The sequence below is a fragment of the Solea solea genome, chromosome 17 (genome assembly GCF_958295425.1).
Source record: "Solea solea chromosome 17, fSolSol10.1, whole genome shotgun sequence".
Lineage (NCBI taxonomy): Eukaryota > Metazoa > Chordata > Actinopteri > Pleuronectiformes > Soleidae > Solea > Solea solea.
The window spans coordinates 25,505,695-25,525,682 of NC_081150.1; the positions used below are offsets into that span (position 1 = coordinate 25,505,695).

Genomic DNA, 19,988 nt, shown 5'->3' on the forward strand with positions numbered 1-19,988 from the left:
TGTGCATTACCGCCACCATCTGGTATGGAGTGTGGATCGAAACGTTGATCCAACTGAACTATTACTTATAAGTGAAAATAATAAAATAAATAATAATTATATCTATATCTATATATACAGATATGCATACTACAAATCACACAAAAAACAACAACCTATATATGCATACATATACATACACCTATTCATAAACACACACACACATCCTATATCCTCCCAATCAACTTTGTGGTTTTTAGAAACCAAGTCATATTTTGTAGCACTCACTCCGAATCTTCCGCAATACCTCTACCAACTCCAATTACTCATCAATGTCTCTCAACTTTTAAATCATTACTTCTCTCTCGCCTTTGGTGTTATAACATGATGAATGGATTCCTCCTGCCCACAGTGATCACATCTGTCTGTATTGTGTTTATTGATGAGAAACAGGCATACCGGCCATCGTCCCGGTGGGCCGTTGACCCAATATGGGCCAAATTGGGCCGGCCAATTGGCTACAGAGGGCTAGCAGTGTGTTGCCAGCATCGACCCATATTATTGGTCTATGTTTGTCATTGTCAATCAATCATGGGCTGACAGGCTCAGAGAGCCCTGACAGGGCCGGAGTCGCGGGACGGGCTGCTGCTGAGCTGAAAATGGATAAGCGTAAGAAACGCCCGGGTGGCGCTGAAAAACTGCGACATAAAAAGCTGAAGTCTCTCTGGAGGTGGACGCTGCTAAATGTTCGAAATTGACAGACTTATTTGGTGCCGGGGTCACCACCCCAGCAGGTGCTGCTGCGCCGGGAAACAAGCGAGTGGAGGCACACACGGTAAGTAATGTAAGCCTGGGGCTGGCTAGGCTACATTTTGAGACATGTCCAAAAGATAGTAGAAAATGTTTTTACATTGAATGTGATGTGACCTAATTAACTGCATAATTTGTGATGATTAGAGACTTAATAATGTATCCATGTGAATAAATGAAAGCAATGATAGGTTTTCTTTTACAGTTTTTTAAAATATTACAGGGTAAGTAGGTTTTAGTTATTTATTCGTCGCTCATTAGGATTTATTTTCAAACGTATTATCGATGTATTGACGATCTGCTGTGTTTACTGATAAATGTGATGAACACATGAATTAGAGTGAAAGAATCTGCAGTTATACAATTATGTTTAACACGTTGTTATTGTTCCTAATAATATGATCATGAGTTTATTTTATTTTAATATTTTATGATTATTACATTTACCATAAATTGTAATTATAATGATAAGTTAGCTTTATGTGTAAACCACCTACAAAAACAGTTAGACCTTTGAAATTTAAACCAAAATAAAAAGCCTAGCAATGAGACCAAAATCATAATCATAGTTAATATTCAATGGTATTGTTTTTTTTAATCATCTTAAAAATACTTAATGTTGTCATTATTTTCTCGGACAATAATTTATAAAATCCCTGAGTTCTGTGACAGCAACATTTTTATTATTATCATACAGTTGATCAGTGAATGGAAGAAAACAACATAATTCCTGCAACAACGCATATAAACTAATATTCACGGTCAATTAAATGAACCATTAAATTGATCATTTTAACATGTAATGACATCATTATACTTTTCACTTTACTGTATTCACTATCATTGGTTTTGACATTCACTTGTGGCTAAAACATGCATTTGTCAACTGAAAAAAAAGTCAAAGTCAGCTTTATTGTCAATTCTTCACATGTACCAGACATACAAGGAATCGAGAGGACGTTTCTCCTTCGCCCGCGGTGAAAACAGTTAAAGTGCACAGGCACAACAGATGGACAGACATTTCCTAATACTAAAACTAAAATACTAAAATTACTAACATTTAAACCTATAAATATAAAAATATACACAACAACAACAATACAAATAGTGCAAAAAAGGCAGATGTAATGGTAGTAGCATTTGAAAGATTATAATAAACAGTGTAACAGTATAGTGTGTGTGTGTGTGTGTGTGTGGGGGGGGGGGGGGGGGTGTTCAGCTTCCTGACAGCCTGAGGGATGTGGCTGGGGGGTGGAAGGGGAGAGAATTTAGCTTCCTGACAGCTTGGTGGATGAAGGTTTTTGTGAGTCTGGTGGAGCGGGCCCGGAGGCTCCTGTACCTTCTTCCAGACAGCAGGAGGGTAAACAGACTGTGAGCAGGGTGACTGGCGTCGCTCACAATCGAGGTGAGGCGGTTGGAGTATATGTCTTGTAGGGAGAGGAGTGGGGCACCTATGATTTTTCCAGCTGTATTCACTATGCGTTGAAGTGATCTCATGCTGTACTCAGTACAGCTCCCGCCCCACACAGTGATGCAGCTGGACAGGATGCTTTCGATGGTGCCCCGGTAGAATGAGCACATGATGGTTCTTCGCCAGTAATGCAGTGTTGTTGGTCCAGGAGAGGTCCTCGCTGATGTACACCCCCAGGAATTTGGTGCTGCTCACTCTCTCCACAGCAGCACCATCGATGGTCAGCGGTGGGTGTACGGACGGTGTGACCTCTCCGGAAGTCAACAACAATCTCCTTGGTTTTTCTGACATTCAGCAGGAGGTTTTTGTCTCTGCACCACATGGTCAGAAGGTCGACCTCCTTCCTGTAGTGGGTAGATGAGACCCACCAGAGTTGTGTCGTCCGCAAACTTCACCATGTGGTTTGAGCTGTAGGTTAGTGTGCAGTCGTGAGTCAGCAGGATGAAGAGCAGGGGACTGAGGCCCCTGTGCTGAGTGTGATGCTGCTCAAGGTGCCGACACTTACTGCTTGTGGCCTCTCACTGAGGAAGTCCAGCAGCCAGTTGCAAAGGGAGGTGTTGAGTCCCAGCTGGTCCAGTTTACAGATGAGCTGTTGTGGGATTATGGTATTGAATGCTGAGCTAAAGTCTCTGAACAGCATTGATGTGTCCAGGTGGGTGAGGGCTGGGTGGAGAGCAGAGCAGGTTTCATCCTCTGTGGAACGTTTGGCTCGGTATGCAAACTGAAAGGGGTCCAGGGTGGGGGTGAGGATGGACTTAATGTGAGACATGACTAGCCGTTCGAAGCACTTCATAATGATGGGGGTCAGTGCCACAGGGCAATATAGGCAATAGAGTCTGGGATGTTATCGTTTAGCCATGTCTCAGTGAAAACAAGCACACAGCAGTTACTCACTGTCCGATTTGCTGACCTCAGCAGTCGTATTTGATCCATTTTGTTGTCCAAGGATTGTACATTCGCCAGGATGATGGACGGTATGGATGGGCGAGATGGGCTAGCCGCTAGCCGAGCCCGGATACCTCCGCGTTTGCCCCTCTTCTGCTTCCTCGCACACAGTAGTGTGTCTGTGTCAATGTCCAAAACTTTATGAGTATTGCTCTTGCAGATGTCTAGCAGGGCCTGTCGACTGTACTGATATTCCGACGTATACAGACGAGACGAACACAACAAACTGTCGGTCAAACGTACCGCCATCTTGGTGTATCACTGATTTGACTGAGAAAAAACAAACTGCTCACAACAAAAAATTAAAACTAAATGGAACAGTTTATAACAAAACTGAACTTGAGTGTGAATAAGAAAGACCAGTCTGTTTGGTCTTTGTATTATTTTCAGATGATATTATGATCAGGATCAGGAACCCAGAGCCTGGCTATGCTAAGCCTCCTCTGTCGTTAAGCCCTCAGGTCACGTAGCAAACGACTGTGCCACCTTGTGGCTAAACATCAACACTGAGGTCAGCATAACTTAATCACAAGTTCTCATTTTCAAAGGATTATTAATACAACACTTTTTGTGTGCTTGGTTGTACTGTGGTTGTATGAGGGACTGTCATTTAGTGAATGCTGGCTTTGTGCTCCCCCTGCTGGCCTGCTCAAGACTGAGCCTGTGTTCTAGCATAGTACCTGGTACCAGGTACTAAAAAAAGTACCTGGTACCAAGTATTTTTTTTAGTACCCGGTCTAGCGCGCTGAGTACATACTATACGTGACACTACAGACTGTCGGCCACTGATTGGTCACAGTGCCGTCACAGCAAGAGACGTCTGACGCAAGAATCAAGCCGAACTGTAGATCAGTTACAAAGACTTAACAATCCTAAAAACATGGGTTCTCCAACAATTACCAGGGAAATGTCTAAAATCTCAGTATTTAACAGAGGAGTCTGGTGTATTTAGTGACAGCACTGCTGATCACATCACAAACCCTGCCGCTGTTTTTCCGTCCAGTGACTGTATCAGACGAAGTGTAACAAATATTCTAATGATTCATTTACACTGAAAACAACTGCTTTAAGTCACTCGTCACTAGTTTGTGTGTGTAAAACAAAGTCACGGCAGTTTCATGCAGCCGCGCAGTGATGAATCTGCCCACGCTGAGTAGGTACTATTTTTGTAGTGGAAAACCAACCTAACCTGTGCCGTGGCGTCACGAGCTGGGACCATAGTATAAAGAGATGAAATGCAAAAATGTTGGACCAAGGAACAAGTCAAGTCAAGTCATGTTTTATTGATATATATGTGAATTTCTCTGTGAGATGAATAAAGTATCTATCTATCTATCATATAGCCCATTTCATACACAGAACAGTAGCCCAATGTGCTTCACATAATCATAACAATCACATATTATATATCTAAAATGTCATGTCATAAGACATCAAATCGATTAAAATAGTTAAATGAAAGCATGGGAATTCACAGGGAACATAGTACACAGAAATGACAAAAGCTAAATAAATAATTACAAAACAAATGAATAAAAGCAAAACACAGCCCAGATAAAAACATGAAAGCTAACAGACCACGGGTGCAAGAGTGGGTTAGTGGAAGGCACTCTATATTATATATGTGATTCAAGAATGAAAAGTAACAGGAATTAGGCAACTGAAAGGCTGCTGGACTTGATGGTAAATGCCCTGTATTTATATAGCACTTTTCTGGTCTTGATGACCACTCAAAGATTTTTGACATATATACCAAACAAATTTTAATAGAGTCATAATTTTGCGGACATGTTCTGGAGATGTAGTGTAGTTTCTAGGGTTTTGGAAGGTACAGAGCTGAGGTCAAGATTTTCTTTGACGCTATTCTGATCCACACTCCATTCCAGAAGGTGGCATTGACGCTCTTAAAAGCTGTTTACCAACCACCATTGAACAAAGAAGATGAAGGTAAACCGCTCACTCTCTCACACCAATGTCCATAGATAAAATGTGCTTTTTTAATGGAACACACACTGCTGCCTCTGTAAGTATAGGTTTGGAAGTGTATGAACTTAGATGAACACATTAACACAGCTAAGCTTTAATTCTTTAATGTATTAAAGGTGGACATTAAGAAGCAAACATGAGATCCCTGAGGAGAAAGGTCATTCTGGGGGTTAGACGCAGGATAGTTATACAACATGAGGATCCATTATGGACATGGCACGTCAAGGAAGAACAGATGTTTCTTGTTTGACAAACTGACGCCATTGTCCAAGTTGTTGTTGTGATATAAGTTGATGAGACTGTATGGAATATCCGGACAACATGCTTTTCAAGCCCGAGGTCATGGTGCGCTAGCCCCGACAGGAGCGGCAAGAGAGAAGTGAAATGATTTGATATACATATGTTAATGCATTAATTCATTAATTCATTAATTAAATTAACAGTTTTAAGTGTAAAGAAATAATTAATTACTATTGAGCTATAAATGAAAAAAAGAGCGGCTTCAATTTCACCTGTATTCACATTACACACCTATTTATTTTCACATTGTATTTTGATTATTGAAATGATATGCAAATGAATTATGAACAGTCAAAATAACCACTATGGTATTTCTACATTATACATTGTACATTATTTCAGGTAGTTCAAATGTTAATGATAAATTGGTGGACAAAATTGTTGATCATAAATAGTGCAGTGGACATGTCCCCGGCGTATCTGACGCCTATCGCTCCACATGTGATGATGTGGGCATTTAATAATTTTATTGTCATAACATATTTACCATGGACATTATTTTAAATATGCCCCCAGGGCCGTGACTGCTTTTTCCCTGTGTGTATGTGCCTGCATGTGAGTGTGAGATGGGTTGCAGGTGTGCATGTGTGAGTGAATGACATGTGTGAGTGAGTCTAGGTGGATCCTGGGAGCTGATTGGTCCTGCCCAGAAGGAATCTGAATAAGAGGCCTGAACATCCCAGCTGCAGTGGACTTCCTCAAACCACTCAGGAGCTGCTGCTGTTTTCTCCGACCAGATTGACCCTCATGCTGCCTTGCTTCCTTTATGTTTTTCTTTTCTTCAGAAAGTCAGCTTATTCCCTCCATGAGGGATTTTACTGACCCTCTAAGGACCTTGTTCTATTCTGAGAACACCTGTTGCTGGATGAGAAGGATAAATGCTTTGATTAATTCAATTCAATTAATCAAAGCATTTATCTTTAGATTTGGCGCTATACAAATGTTATATACATTATATTATATATTTAATTGAATTTCATTAACCTTTAGTTAGTTGGCAGTGTGTATATTTCTACCTTTTCCCCAAAGCCTCATGTTAGACAATAGTGTAATAAGTGTTTGTTTCTGGAAGCTAAATGAACTGTACTTTTCTTTGGAATCTGGTGCAGGGAGTGAGTGCTTTACAAAGCAATGTTTAAAGATATCATAGACTTCTCTCTCTGTTCCCACTCTCTCATGCACACACACACACTCACAGAGGGAGAGAGAAGCGGTGCTTTCTTCTGGTATTGTTTCTATGGTACTTTTGTAAGTCATGTGCTGTGTATATCGTTGCTTTATCGTCCACAGGAGGGTCCCAGGGGGTGCTGTGCCAAACTCAGCTGACATAGGGCGACAGTTTGCCAGTCCATCGCAGGGCCACATATAGAGACAAACAACCATTCACTCGCACATTCACACCTACGGTCAATTTAGAGTGACCAATTTACCTAATCCCCATATTGCATGTTTTTGGAATGTGGGAGGAAGTTGGAGAACCCGGAGAAAACCCACGCACACACGGGGGGAACATGCAAACTCCATGCAGAAAGACCCTCGCTCCAACCGGGGCTTAAAAATAAAAGTATCCTGAAATAAATAAAAGTGGTGTTTGGAAATAAAAGTCTCCTGAAAAGAATAATTTTATTGATTTATTGATTTATTTATTTCATAGCCATATTTAATTATTCATTTATTTATTTCTGTTTTGTTTTTTTCTGGTTTTAATTATTTATTTAATTTTGACTGAGCTGGCTCTCCATAAGATGTCACTAGATATTACAAACTTTCACAGCCTGTTTGTAAAGGGTGTACACGGGTTTCAGCATAGTCACACCTGCCTGGGAGCAGCTTGTAGCACAATATGACGGATGTGAGAGGATAATTGAATGCATAAATAATTCAGCAGCATGCATAGGTAATTGATGCCTAATATGTCTATAATTAATTAAAATAGCTCTGACATTTCTGGATATCATTTTAATATGCTTTTTAAAAGTTAGATTAGAATCAATAATTGTGCCCATGTATTTGAAGTTGTCAACAATTTTAATCCCCTCTCCTTTGACAAAAATATCAGGTTGTTGCTGTGTTTATCTTGTTATCTTGAGAAATACATAGCAACTGTTTTACTGACATTGAGAGTCAGACAGCTGCTAATTAACCAGACTGTGTGTCGTACTGCAGTGAGTGTTGATGCAGCCTGATCTCTATCCTTAGCATGTGTCAGCATACATTTGTATATGCACTTCTGGGCAAATCATCCGTGTGGGACTCCAATGGTGCTATTAGCAAAAGAAGAGCATGCATCATTAATTCTGGTGCACTGCTGTCTTGAATCTATATAAGACTCCATCCATGTTCGAGTCTAGACGAAAAGTTCAACTTTGACAACAGAACATTATATTTACAGTGTCTAAAGCTTGTCACACACAATCCTTTCAGTTACTTTGGAGAATCTAGGAAGTATACAGATGGCTCTGTAGTAACGTCAAATGCGTAGTTAGTAACGTCAAATGCGTAGTTAGTAACGTCAAATACGTCATTGTCATCCTGTCCAATCAACAAGCTCCGTGTATGACGGTGACGCCGAGGGTTCACAGGTCAGAGGTTGCTAATGCGAGGGGAAGATGGCGGTCGGCAGAGTGAGCCGTTGGCACCACTGAATCACATTTAGCAAACGGACAGTGTTGGCGACTCGGCGCCTCTGGTGCTCATTTCACCGCTGTCTGGTAAGACTTTGGCGTGCAATTCCTTCGGGGTAATGGCGCTGATGTGCGGCATGTTATGGCGGCTCTTGCTAGTTTTGGTCCACGTCAACAGAGCCCTTGTTTCCTGGCTCCGTGTCCGGCTTCGGAGCTGGAAGGGCCGGATGTGGGAGCGGGCGGTGGCTGCGCTGCTGCTGCCGGTCGCCCTTGCTGGCTTCCCGGACCACCAGAGGAAGTTGAATCGCAACACCGGTGCGAACGCTAACACGCTACCCGGCAGCGGCACTTCCACTCACCGCTCTCGATGTCTGTCCGACGGCAGATCTCTAGAGAAGCTGCCGGTCCACATCGGCCTTTTGGTGGCGGAAGAAGAGCCGAGCTACTCTGACATAGCCAACCTGGTGGTGTGGTGTGTGGCTGTGGGAATATCTTATGTCAGCGTTTATGACAATCACGGTAAACACTCCCTATGCTGGTTGTATGTCTTTATTTAATTCACCTGTCCACAACAGTGTGATAGAATACATTTAACCCAGTGGGATGAGAAGAGCATCACAACTCAAACTCATGAAGTTATTTAGATAACGGGAGTATGAGGTACTTCACATCAATAACATTTCAACCGTAAATGCTCGTCATTCCTAACATTCCTACATGCACGAGTGCAACACACAAATCAGCTGTTTGGCAGCATCGTCAACTAATTGTATGTATAACATCAAAGCAGAACACTTTGTGTCCTAGTTTGTATTGGTGTTTCAAAGTCCTTCACTGCATATGTTAACATCAATGTATCTGCAGTAATAACAACAAGTGTCTAATCCCTGCTGTTGGTGTATCACGTCATTCTTTTCCTTGTGTTTGATCAGAGTGGAGTTCACTGTGTCACTGACCATAAGTCAAACAAGCAGGAAAAGTCTCCTCCCTCCTCATGTGACTCGAGGTTATGGAAGTTTGTTCCACATTTCTGTTTCAATTGGCATGGACGTCAAGTGACTGTTATTGCCATAGCCTTACAGTTCAATACATGTGTGTATGGCAATTAAAAACAATACTGTACAACAAAATGTGATCGTATAATGGTAAATAATATGTTGAAGTTCATGAGTAAAGGACACACTGTCACATTATAAATCTGAGTCAGACACTTACAAACCACCATACTATGATATTCTTTATATACTTTAACTATGCTTGAATATGAGATGGTTAAATATCTGTATGACTGTATTTCCTGTTTACATGGACACACCCGAGTACAGAACACAAGTGTTTTCTATTATTTGTCACGTCCGATCATCACATTTGAATAAACATATTAATTACAATTATTCAAGGTAAAGTTATAGAACAAACAGTATCTTGAATTGATTACGGTCACAAGGGAATGCAATTAATGTTACATAGTTGGATTTATGCTTGTGTATCACTTGTATTACACATGTAATATCGACACTGATCTCTCTCCCTCAGGTATTTTTCAAAAGAACAACTCCCGCCTGCTAGAGGAGATAGAGAGGAGGCAGCAGAAATTTCTTGGTGGAGATGGATCTAAGCACAATGTGGAGTTCCTGAGCAATGGCACTGACAAACACCACAATGGTAAGGGTGTAGTTCTGCTGTTCTTTCAGCACTTTAATAGTCTACAGTTGTTTTTCAGTTCAACAGATGCGTGCGTGTGTGTCCAGGTATTACTAATGTGGGGACCTAACCCTGCTCACACAGTCACATTATGGGGTCTGACGGCTCTGACAGGGATTTACATCATGAACGCATCTAAAAATATACTATGTCAACTAGTGATATCAGCACAAGAACTGTTGAGGAATATTTAGATGATTTGTCTCATGTCCTCACAGACTGCTGCCATTGTTTCGGGCGGGTTATGCCTGCAGTTGTAAAATGAATCAACAATTATTAGACTAAAACAATGAAATATGCCAAATTTTGTCCATAGAGTTTGACTGCAAAAATTCATTTTCTTCCCCATGTTTGTTAAAAACAACTATGCGCAGGCATGCTCGCCCAGCAAGATCAAAAAATAATATCCCAAAATCGCACAAAATAAACTCTTAAATTGTCAGACATGAGAAAATGTAAGTTTGCGGACTCCTGGTGGGAGAGTCCTGAATTTCAGCGATGGCGGAAGCCTGTTGAGAACAACCGGGAGGCTTTTTGTATATATTGCAGAAAGAAGATAAGCGTAGCCTCAATGGGCATCAACGCTGTCGCATGTGCACGGGCCGCAGAGAGCAGAAGCAGTTGTCTGTCGCTATTTTCTGTGCTCCACCAGTGACAACAACACAACTCAGTAATACGAAAGCTGTCTGCCGACATCTGGGTGGCTATGGGCGGCACACCAGCGCTACGCGTGGAGGTAATCTGGTGTCTGAACACTGCGGTGAACCACCACTCATTGAATTTTAACGAAGGCATCGCTGACATTTTTAAATCAATGTTTCCGGATTTGGCCGTAGCACAGACGTTCACCTGTGGCAAGGACAAAACCGGATACGTCATTAGATTTGGTCTTGCACCGTCCTTTAAGCAGCAGTACAATGACGCCATCAACAACCTTGCCTTTTGGTTTAATTTATTCTTTCGCGCTTTGTTCCTTTGTATGGTTGTGCTCTATAGATTTTATTGCAAACTAAAACTGTTTTGTAAGTTAAATATGTATTGCTGATTGCAGCTTGAAGTGGCAATAAGGTCTTGAAAAAGTCTTAAGGTATTGAAATTAACTTCAGGATTCCTGCATATACCGTGTTCAATCTAGTATCTGTCTAGTGGGTTGGGCTAAACCAAAATAGTGAAGACAAGGGGGGTGTTCTCTGAAGACACGCTGTTACCTGTGAAACAGGGGTGCTCTGAAAACACCCCCTTAGCACTTGGTACATTCCTCCTGATGAAATCAAATTAACCATAGACTGTATGAAATGAACACAGCAAAAAGTCTACCAATGAGAATTTTAGTCGAGCCAGAATGTATGGACTCATAAATGGACCAGTTGACCGGGACTTTCACATGCAGCATCTAAAGATGCTTGAAAAATGCATGGAAGAAGCCAGAGGTTGTGTTTTTGGGGGTGTGCCTCTGTTGCATCGAACAGTACTACAACTAAAACCTGAGAGCTGCTAAGATTACTGATGTGCACAGAAGAGGTGCAATTAAACTATTTTGAATGAAACATTTTCAGAGTTCCTAATATCCTTATGACTCTTCTTGCTTTTCCATTACCTAGTCCGACGAGGTTTTAAGTGAGCTGAGCCGATACTAAAATGTGACGTCAACAGACTGCCGGCCACTGATTGGTCAGAGTGACGTACTCAAACTTAAACAATGCCATGTTGAAAAGACTTCAAAATCTTACAGAAACATGTGTTAATCTCCAACATTTAGCAAAGGAAATTTCTAAAACATTATTTAATGGTGGAGTCTATTTGTATTTAGCGACAGCACTGCTGGAAGTTGGCATTCGTGAGCCATAGTTCAGTCCAGTGACTGTATCAGACAGAGTCTGTGCTCCGGTCATGGAGGAAGTACTGAACTCATTTTTTTAATGGAACTACTTTGTGTGTTTGTGTCGCGTATGAAACAACACCACGGCAGCCCCGCCCATGTTGAGGAGGTGCTATAGTAATGGAAAACAACATGCCTGATACCAAACCAATTAGAGTGGAGCAAAGTCGTGCTAGAACTGTGTAATGGGAAAGCACCAAAGAACTGCACTTCCACTGTTTCCAGACACTTAATGAGAAGAAACGGTTACAGGAGCAGACAAGTTTTCCAGGGAACTAAAGTCAGAAACTGACACTGGCAGATTATTAATGAAACTAACCTCTGTCTAATTTACCAGTTATTTGTTTGAGTGAATCCTGCCCCATAACACTCTCTATCATGTACAATCATGGATAGGTTTTAGGAGCAGGTACTGAAGTCTTGCACACTATTTTGGGGTTTGGAGGAAAAATGGGGACAGAGGCAAGGAAGTGGAGACAGAGGTGAGACAGGTGAGGTGGGACAAAAGAGAGAGACCAGGAGCAGATATACAACAATTGTATCAAGTCATAAGTTTAGACAGGAACGTTAGAGTCAGTGATGACAGGTTTATACAACTATAATGTCATTTATATAAGCAGCAGCAGAAATTGAAACAAATTATACTGAAACCAACTTGATGATGATGATGATGATAATAATAATAATAATAATAATAATAATAATAATAATGATGATGATGATGATGATGATGATGATGATAATAATAATAATAATAATAATAATAATAATAATGATGATGATGATGATGATGATAATGATAATAAAAATAGCCTCAAAACTGGATCAGGAGAGTGAGAACAAGGTTAATGACATATAATGAAGTCATATTCTTACCTTGAGTGTGAGTGCATCACATAATGCCCCCAGCAGTGTAGGTCTATAGCATAACGAATGGCGTATTTCCACCGGCTCTACTCGCCTCGCCACGGCAAGTAGCATTTCCACTAGCATAGTAACCTGGTACCAGGTACTATTTTTAGTACCTGCTCCGGCGAGGTTCCAAAAGCATGCTGAGTAGGTACTATGCGTTGATTGGTCAGGTGAGTGCCGTCACAGGAAGAGATGTCGCCGAACAGTAGATCAGTTAAAACTACTTGACAAATAAATACATAGAGAGGCTCCACCTCCTGAACTGTCATTGGGAGCTGGTTCCAAAGGGGAGGAGCCTGGTAACTGAAGGCTCTGCCTCCCGTTCTGCTCTTAGACTCTGGGAACCACAAGTAAACCTGTATTTTGCGACCTGTGATCTGTTAGGATGATAAGGTAAGACTAGTTCTTTCAGGTATGAAGGGGCCTGACCATTAAGTGCCTTTTTTCAACAATACTTCAGTTGCAACATAAGATGACCAATGATTGGTGTTGCAAAATCTATCATATTCTTACCATGTATCATGTTTGACAACCGTTTGACTCTTACTGATGTGTTAGCATGGACAACATCCCACTTCAAACATGCAGAACCAGCAGGTTGTCACTATCTGTGACCCTGTGAAGGTACATCATTTATGTGGATTGAAGGTTATCGTGTGTGTGTGTGTGTGTGTGTCAGTGGTGTCCTGCAGGCCGACAGTGAAGGTGTTGTCTCCAGAGGACGGGAAGCAGAGCATCGTCCAGGCAGCGCAGCAGCTCTGTCGCTCTGTGGAGAGCAAAGAGAGGAGCTCCAAAGACATCAGCGTCACCATGCTGGATATACTGCTCAGAGGTACCACAGACTTTTTACTATTGAGTATCTGCTGATACTGGGTCCACATCAGATACTTTAATGTTACAGAGCTGCTCAGTGCAATATTTTAAACAAACAAAAAAGGAGCGATGATCAAAATGAAGAACAGAAGTATTGGAAATCTGTTTGGGGCAGCCCGTGGCCAAGTGGAAAAGGGAACTTGGCTTGTAACCGGAAGGTAGCCGGTTCAAGTCCCCACCAGGTCAAAGGGGCTGGGGTACCCCTGAGCAAGGTACCCAACCCCCATTGCTCCCCTGGCGCTACTCAGTGTAGCAGCCCACTGCTCCTAATTCTGGGATGGGTCAAATGCAGAGAAACAATTTCTCTTAATAAAGTTATTAATAAAGTATAAATTCTATTCTATTGTATTCAATACTGTAGCGCAATTATGTGGAATCAAAATATGCATTAAGTGGATTCTTTGGTATCATTATCTGTGATTATCTGTTTACAAAAGGAAACAAACAAATGCTCTGTTTGAAACTAAATTTGGATTATGCACAATATTGATTACTATGGTGGATCATTTAATACATTCAATAAGTTTGCATCCCCAATTCATTTATACTATAATAATTACTTAATTCTGTATTATCAGTCTAATTATTATCAATATTGTCTGGGCAGCCCATGTCCAAGTGGAACGGGAAGTTGTCCTGGAAGGTTGCCGGTTTAAGTTCCCGTCAGGTCAAGGGTTTGGTTCCACATGTTTCTACTGCACACTCACTCGTACTACTGAAACTCATTAAAGGAGACATATTATGCAAAATCAACTTTTTAACCATTTCAATACTTATATTTGGGACTCTGGAGGCCCTACCAGTCGCCAAAGTGTGGAAAAAGAATACTCAGTCATGTTTTCGTGGTTCCCCTTAGTGTAAGTATAGGCCATAAAACACGCGATGTTGAATTCCCTGTGCTTATGACGGCAGCATGTGCATTTCACTGCGAATGTTACCACCCACCAGTAAGTTTACCTCGAGAGCTCCACCTTAGCTCCACCTTAGCTCCACCTTGTCCCTATAAAATGCGAGAGTGCAGGCGAGGGAGGAAGAGCGGTATCATGTCAACGTGGAGGGACAAGTGTGCTGTTGGTGGCTGCACAGTGGAGCACAGTGTTTTACACAAACTTCCAGCCTCAGAGGATTTTATATATGAAGCTAATGTGCCGGATAAAGTCAGCAAACGTGTGTTCGTGTGTTCGCACCACTTCACATCAGACTGCGGCCAGCGGTCGCCGTATTTAGCCAGCAACCGTATTTCACCGACGTACAAACACACACATTGTTAAGAAAAGGTCACATAGAGGTCATAACTGACCATTCTGACACGTCCTAATTAAAAATATTTGTTCAGTACGTCCTCCATGACCGGAGCACAGACTCAGTCTGAGCGAAGGGAACACGAGCTGAGGGAGTGAGTGCAGTAAAAAGGAGAAACCCCCTGGAAGAAGTGGGTGTGTGTTTGCCTGTGTCTCATTTGCATATAAAGGGACCAGGCACAAAACGGGGCGGGTTTAGCAGGGTTATTGAACTGCTATGGTTCTTCATCCTTATGGTATTTTGACCAAAGCATGTCACAGACATGTTCATTAGGACACCAGGGAACTATTTTAACTTGGGGAAATAGGGTATAATATGTCTCCTTTAAGCCAAACCTGATGGTGTCTTTATCCTGACCCTGACATGGAATCCGCACATACGACACTTGTTGTGTGTTGTGCTGATGACATGCTTCCTGTCTGTGTTTCCTCCAGAGTCAAAGAATATTCCTGACCCTGAGCTTGTGGTGAAGTTTGGTTCCGTGAACAGCACGCTGGGCTTCCTCCCCTGGCACATCAGACTCACTGAATTCATGTGAGTTACCGTCTGTCTACCTGACCTCATTCTTGTCCTTTCTGTCCCCCACCTCTCCTGTGTCACCTAAACCAGTCGAGGCAGATGCTGCACATTTGAGTCGAGATTTCTTCTTTTTTCTCTCCACTGCCCCCTAGTGTTTGCTCATTGTGTAAAATGTTGGCTTTCTCTGCTCTCCATGATGTTGTCTATGTACAGAGACTTATGATAATAATGTATGTTGTGATTTGGTCTTATACAAATAAAATTTCATTGATGAATAATAATAATATGCTACACACAAGTCAGGAAACTGAAGAGTAGATGGCGCTGTTGAGCTTTGTGTGTGTTGTGTGTGACATGTGTGTTCTGCTCTGTCCTCAGCTCCCTGCCCTCCCACAGAAACTTGTCCTATGAGGACTTGTTGGGGGCCCTTCAGCGGTACAGTGCCTGTCAGCAGCGGCTCGGCCAGTGACCTTCTTCAGGTCAACAGTCAGGGGAGAGTGTGGACAGGACCTTGCTGTGTCCTTCACTGGCCCTGTCCCCATATCCTGGATCTCTAACAGACTAAAGGCGAGGAAGCCAGAACGGCCAGCAGCTCACTTCCTGTCATCAGTTCTGGAATTCTAACAAAGTGAAATTTCCAGGACTCGTAGAACATGTTCTCTGACAGAGAGAGATACAAACCCGGCTCTGTCCTCTCACAGACTCTGTCATTCAGTCTCCAGCTGCTGTGAAAAATGACTTGCATTCTTCACTCAGCAGACAACAAAGAAGAAAAAGAGAGGCTTTGTGCCATCCTGGGAAATACAGCTGCATTTTAGGGAGAAGTTCAACTAGCAGCACCACAGGAGTTGAGATTAGGGACATAGTGGTTACTCATGTGTAAATAAGACAAATAAATGTGATCTGTGTTTGTTCCTGTCGTCTCCAGCTTGCAGTCGTGTGTTCATGTGTTGTGTTGCTTCAGATACATTCAGAGGTTGTGTGTGTGTGCGAGTATTACTAATGTTGTGGGGACTTAAAACTGTTTACACAGTCACATTATGGGGACTTGTCTTCCTTGTGGGGACACAAATCAAGTCCCCACAACGTAAATAACTACATTTTAAGGTGAAGACATGTTTTAAGGTTAGGGTCAGGGTTAGAATTAGGCCAGTAGTAATTGTGGTTAAGGTAAGTCTCCAGGAAATGAATGTAAGTCAATGCAATGTCCCCTCAAGTCATGAATGTCCAACGTGTGTGTGTGTGGGTGTGTGTTTCATCATTAGACAACGAGGCTTAAACTCCAGGCAGTAAGTGGACACTGATTGATCGGTGTTCGTCAAACCTGGAAATGATGATGTTCTCAAATGTCTTGTTTTGTCCACAAACCAAAGGATTCATTTTTAATCATTTCTTCGTTATCCAGGCCAAAGTAATAAGGAAATATTCACTTTTAAGAGGTTGTCGATTAATTTAGTAATTGATTAATTGTTTCAGCTCTATTTGGTTTAGTTTGTCAAACTATTGCTTTGAGCCAATTTCATGTTTTTATGACGATTTGTTCTAGATTTGAAAAATATTTCTCTCAATAAGAGATGAATGCAACATACAACCAGTAACATCAGGAAAAACTGAAAGGTCAAACATGATTAGTCATATTTGTTCAATGTAGAAGAATGTTGAGGGTTTTTGAAGTGTGGTTGTATGAGAAGCAGCCTGAGACACAAAAGCTCACTGTCACTGAAGACATGACACGAGGAAAAAATAAACAAAATATCCGTGATATACTGACAATAGATCTTTTTCTGACTGGATAGTGAAGTTTGTATCCATAGAGAAAATCAGTGATTTTAACATCGCAGCACCCAGGAGTTCTCGATCCACTGCTGCCTCCACTAAATTAAAATGTTCTCATTTCAAACACTGGTGTCGCAGCAGCAGTCGAGCAGAAGCTCCCTCTCCAATGCAGAATGAGAGTCATTTGGTGGAATTTGACTGTTCAGTTTTGGAAGTTATTTTTCTCTGTGTTTATCAGAGAGAAGATTTTCTAGAGTAACTGTTTCAACCACATGTATTTGGTGTACACTGTGCAGTCTGTTGTCTGGCTGGTAACTGTCATCCCTGAGGTTAATGCAGTGAACTACATGAAAAAGCAGCGTTCTGATGTCCAACAGTCCCTGAGGTGTGCACACAACAGCTCTAAAGCAAGATGATTAAAGATCAAACAAGGTGACAAGGCATAGCCTTTCACTAACCTATGCTTTTTCTTGTTAAATAATGGATTCTTTGTACTTTTGTGGCTTCTGGAAATGAACAATCAGAGAGAGAAATCCCTCTGGAACAACACACATCAGTGAAGATTAGACCTAGTGTGTGAGGAAGGAACTTCTAATCATATGGTGGACAATCTATGTCTGACAACGTAATCTTCTCTGGTTCTTGGCCCAATGTGACCAGTGATGACATGTATAGCCACATGTCGTCATTCGAGGTGGTGTCCAGAAAACAACATTGGGTTTTTAGATAACTGGCAAACCTTCTGGGGGAAACCTGGTCTCATGAGGAGAGACGGCGTCCATCCCACTTTGGATGGAGCAGCTCTCTTATCTAGCAGCTTAGGACATTTTATTAGAAACCCATGACAATCCAGAGCTGAGACCAGGACACAGAGTTGCAGTCTTTCATGCTTCTCTGTGCTTCTTTTCGAGCAGTCACCAATTAAAAACCCCAGAGAGACTGTGTCTGCCCCTCGACCTACTAAAGTAAAAACTAAAGTAAATAAAGTAAATAAATCAATAACAAACAGAAGAGGAGTTAGACATTCTAACTTAATAAAGATTAATACCAACAATAAAATAGAGTCAAATAATACCACTTTTAAATGTGGACTATTAAATATTAGGTCTCTCTCCTCAAAATCTGTTTTAATAAATGATCTCATTTCTGACAATTGTATTGATTTATTCTGTGTAACTGAAACTTGGTTACATGAAGAAGATTACGTTAGTCTAAATGAGTCAACTCCACCCTGAGCTGCTTCTGCAGCTTATTCCATGAAGACGGTGCAAAAAACTTAAAAGCTGTTTTACCCAGCTCTGTACGAGGTTGAGGAACAGTCATAGGCACCATGTCCTGAGACCTTACCGCATGGGGGGCACATTTTCGGGACATATACAATGACAAATAACAAGGGAGTTTACCTAAAATCGGCTTATAGATAGAAACATACCAATGACTAAGTTGTTGCATAAAAAGAGAAGGCCAGTTTACTCTTGAGTACAGTGGTGAGTTAAGGCTCTGCTGTTTGTAATGAACCTCAAGGCTCCATGATATACAGTGTCCAACATATGTAGACAGTGAGCTGATGCATTAATGTACAACAGGTCACCATAATCAAGTAGACCTCCATAACTAACATATACGTGACCGTGAAAACAAGTTAATATATGTACGTAGACCTCCATAACTAACATATATGTGACCATGAAAACAAGTTAATATATGTAAGTAGACCTCCATAACTAACATATATGTGACCATGAAAACAAGTTAATATATGTAAGTAGACCTCCATAACTAACATATACGTGACCATGAAAACAAGTTAATATATGTAAGTAGACCTCCATAACTAACATATATGTGACCATGAAAACAAGTTAATATATGTAAGTAGACCTCCATAACTAACATATACGTGACCATGAAAACAAGTTAATATATGTAAGTAGACCTCCATAACTAACATATATGTGACCATGAAAACAAGTTAATATATGTAAGTAGACCTCCATAACTAACATATACGTGACCATGAAAACAAGTTAATATATGTAAGTAGACCTCCATAACTAACATATATGTGACCGTGAAAACAAGTTAATATATGTAAGTAGACCTCCATAACTAACATATACGTGACCATGAAAACAAGTTAATATATGTAAGTAGACCTCCATAACTAACATATACGTGACCGTGAAAACAAGTTAATATATGTAAGTAGACCTCCATAACTAACATATACGTGACCGTGAAAACAAGTTAATATATGTAAGTAGACCTCCATAACTAACATATATGTGACCATGAAAACAAGTTAATATATGTAAGTAGACCTCCATAACTAACATATATGTGACCATGAAAACAAGTTAATATATGTAAGTAGACCTCCATAACTAACATATATGTGACCGTGAAAACAAGTTAATATATGTAAGTAGACCTCCATAACTAACATATGTGTGACCATGAAAACAAGTTAATATATGTAAGTAGACCTCCATAACTAACATATACGTGACCATGAAAACAAGTTAATATATGTAAGTAGACCTCCATAACTAACATATACGTGACCGTGAAAACAAGTTAATATATGTAAGTAGACCTCCATAACTAACATATGTGTGACCATGAAAACAAGTTAATATATGTAAGTAGACCTCCATAACTAACATATACGTGACCATGAAAACAAGTTAATATATGTAAGTAGACCTCCATAACTAACATATACGTGACCGTGAAAACAAGTTAATATATGTAAGTAGACCTCCATAACTAACATATACGTGACCGTGAAAACAAGTTAATATATGTAAGTAGACCTCCATAACTAACATATATGTGACCATGAAAACAAGTTAATATATGTAAGTAGACCTCCATAACTAACATATACGTGACCATGAAAACAAGT

General features: G+C 40.9%; 1 protein-coding gene across 1 annotated transcript; it reads left to right on the top strand.

The window, feature by feature from the left end:
* The first annotated feature begins 8,065 nt into the window (after positions 1-8,065).
* Positions 8,066-16,218, top strand: nus1 (NUS1 dehydrodolichyl diphosphate synthase subunit). The gene is made up of 5 exons (XM_058613532.1): positions 8,066-8,634; positions 9,652-9,780; positions 13,290-13,442; positions 15,220-15,319; positions 15,683-16,218. The coding sequence occupies exons 1-5, from the start codon at positions 8,235-8,237 to the stop codon at positions 15,771-15,773; spliced, it is 873 nt and encodes a 290-aa protein (XP_058469515.1). The 5' UTR covers positions 8,066-8,234; the 3' UTR covers positions 15,774-16,218.
* Positions 16,219-19,988: the final 3,770 nt, after the last annotated feature.

Coding starts and splice junctions, on each gene's coding strand:
- nus1 (XM_058613532.1), top strand. CDS start 8,235: ATGGCGCTGATGTGCGGCATGTTATGGCGGCTCTTGCTAGTTTTGGTC. Junction 8,635..9,651: donor CAGCGTTTATGACAATCACG/GTAAACACTCCC, acceptor TCTCTCCCTCAG/GTATTTTTCAAAAGAACAAC. Junction 15,320..15,682: donor ATCAGACTCACTGAATTCAT/GTGAGTTACCGT, acceptor CTCTGTCCTCAG/CTCCCTGCCCTCCCACAGAA.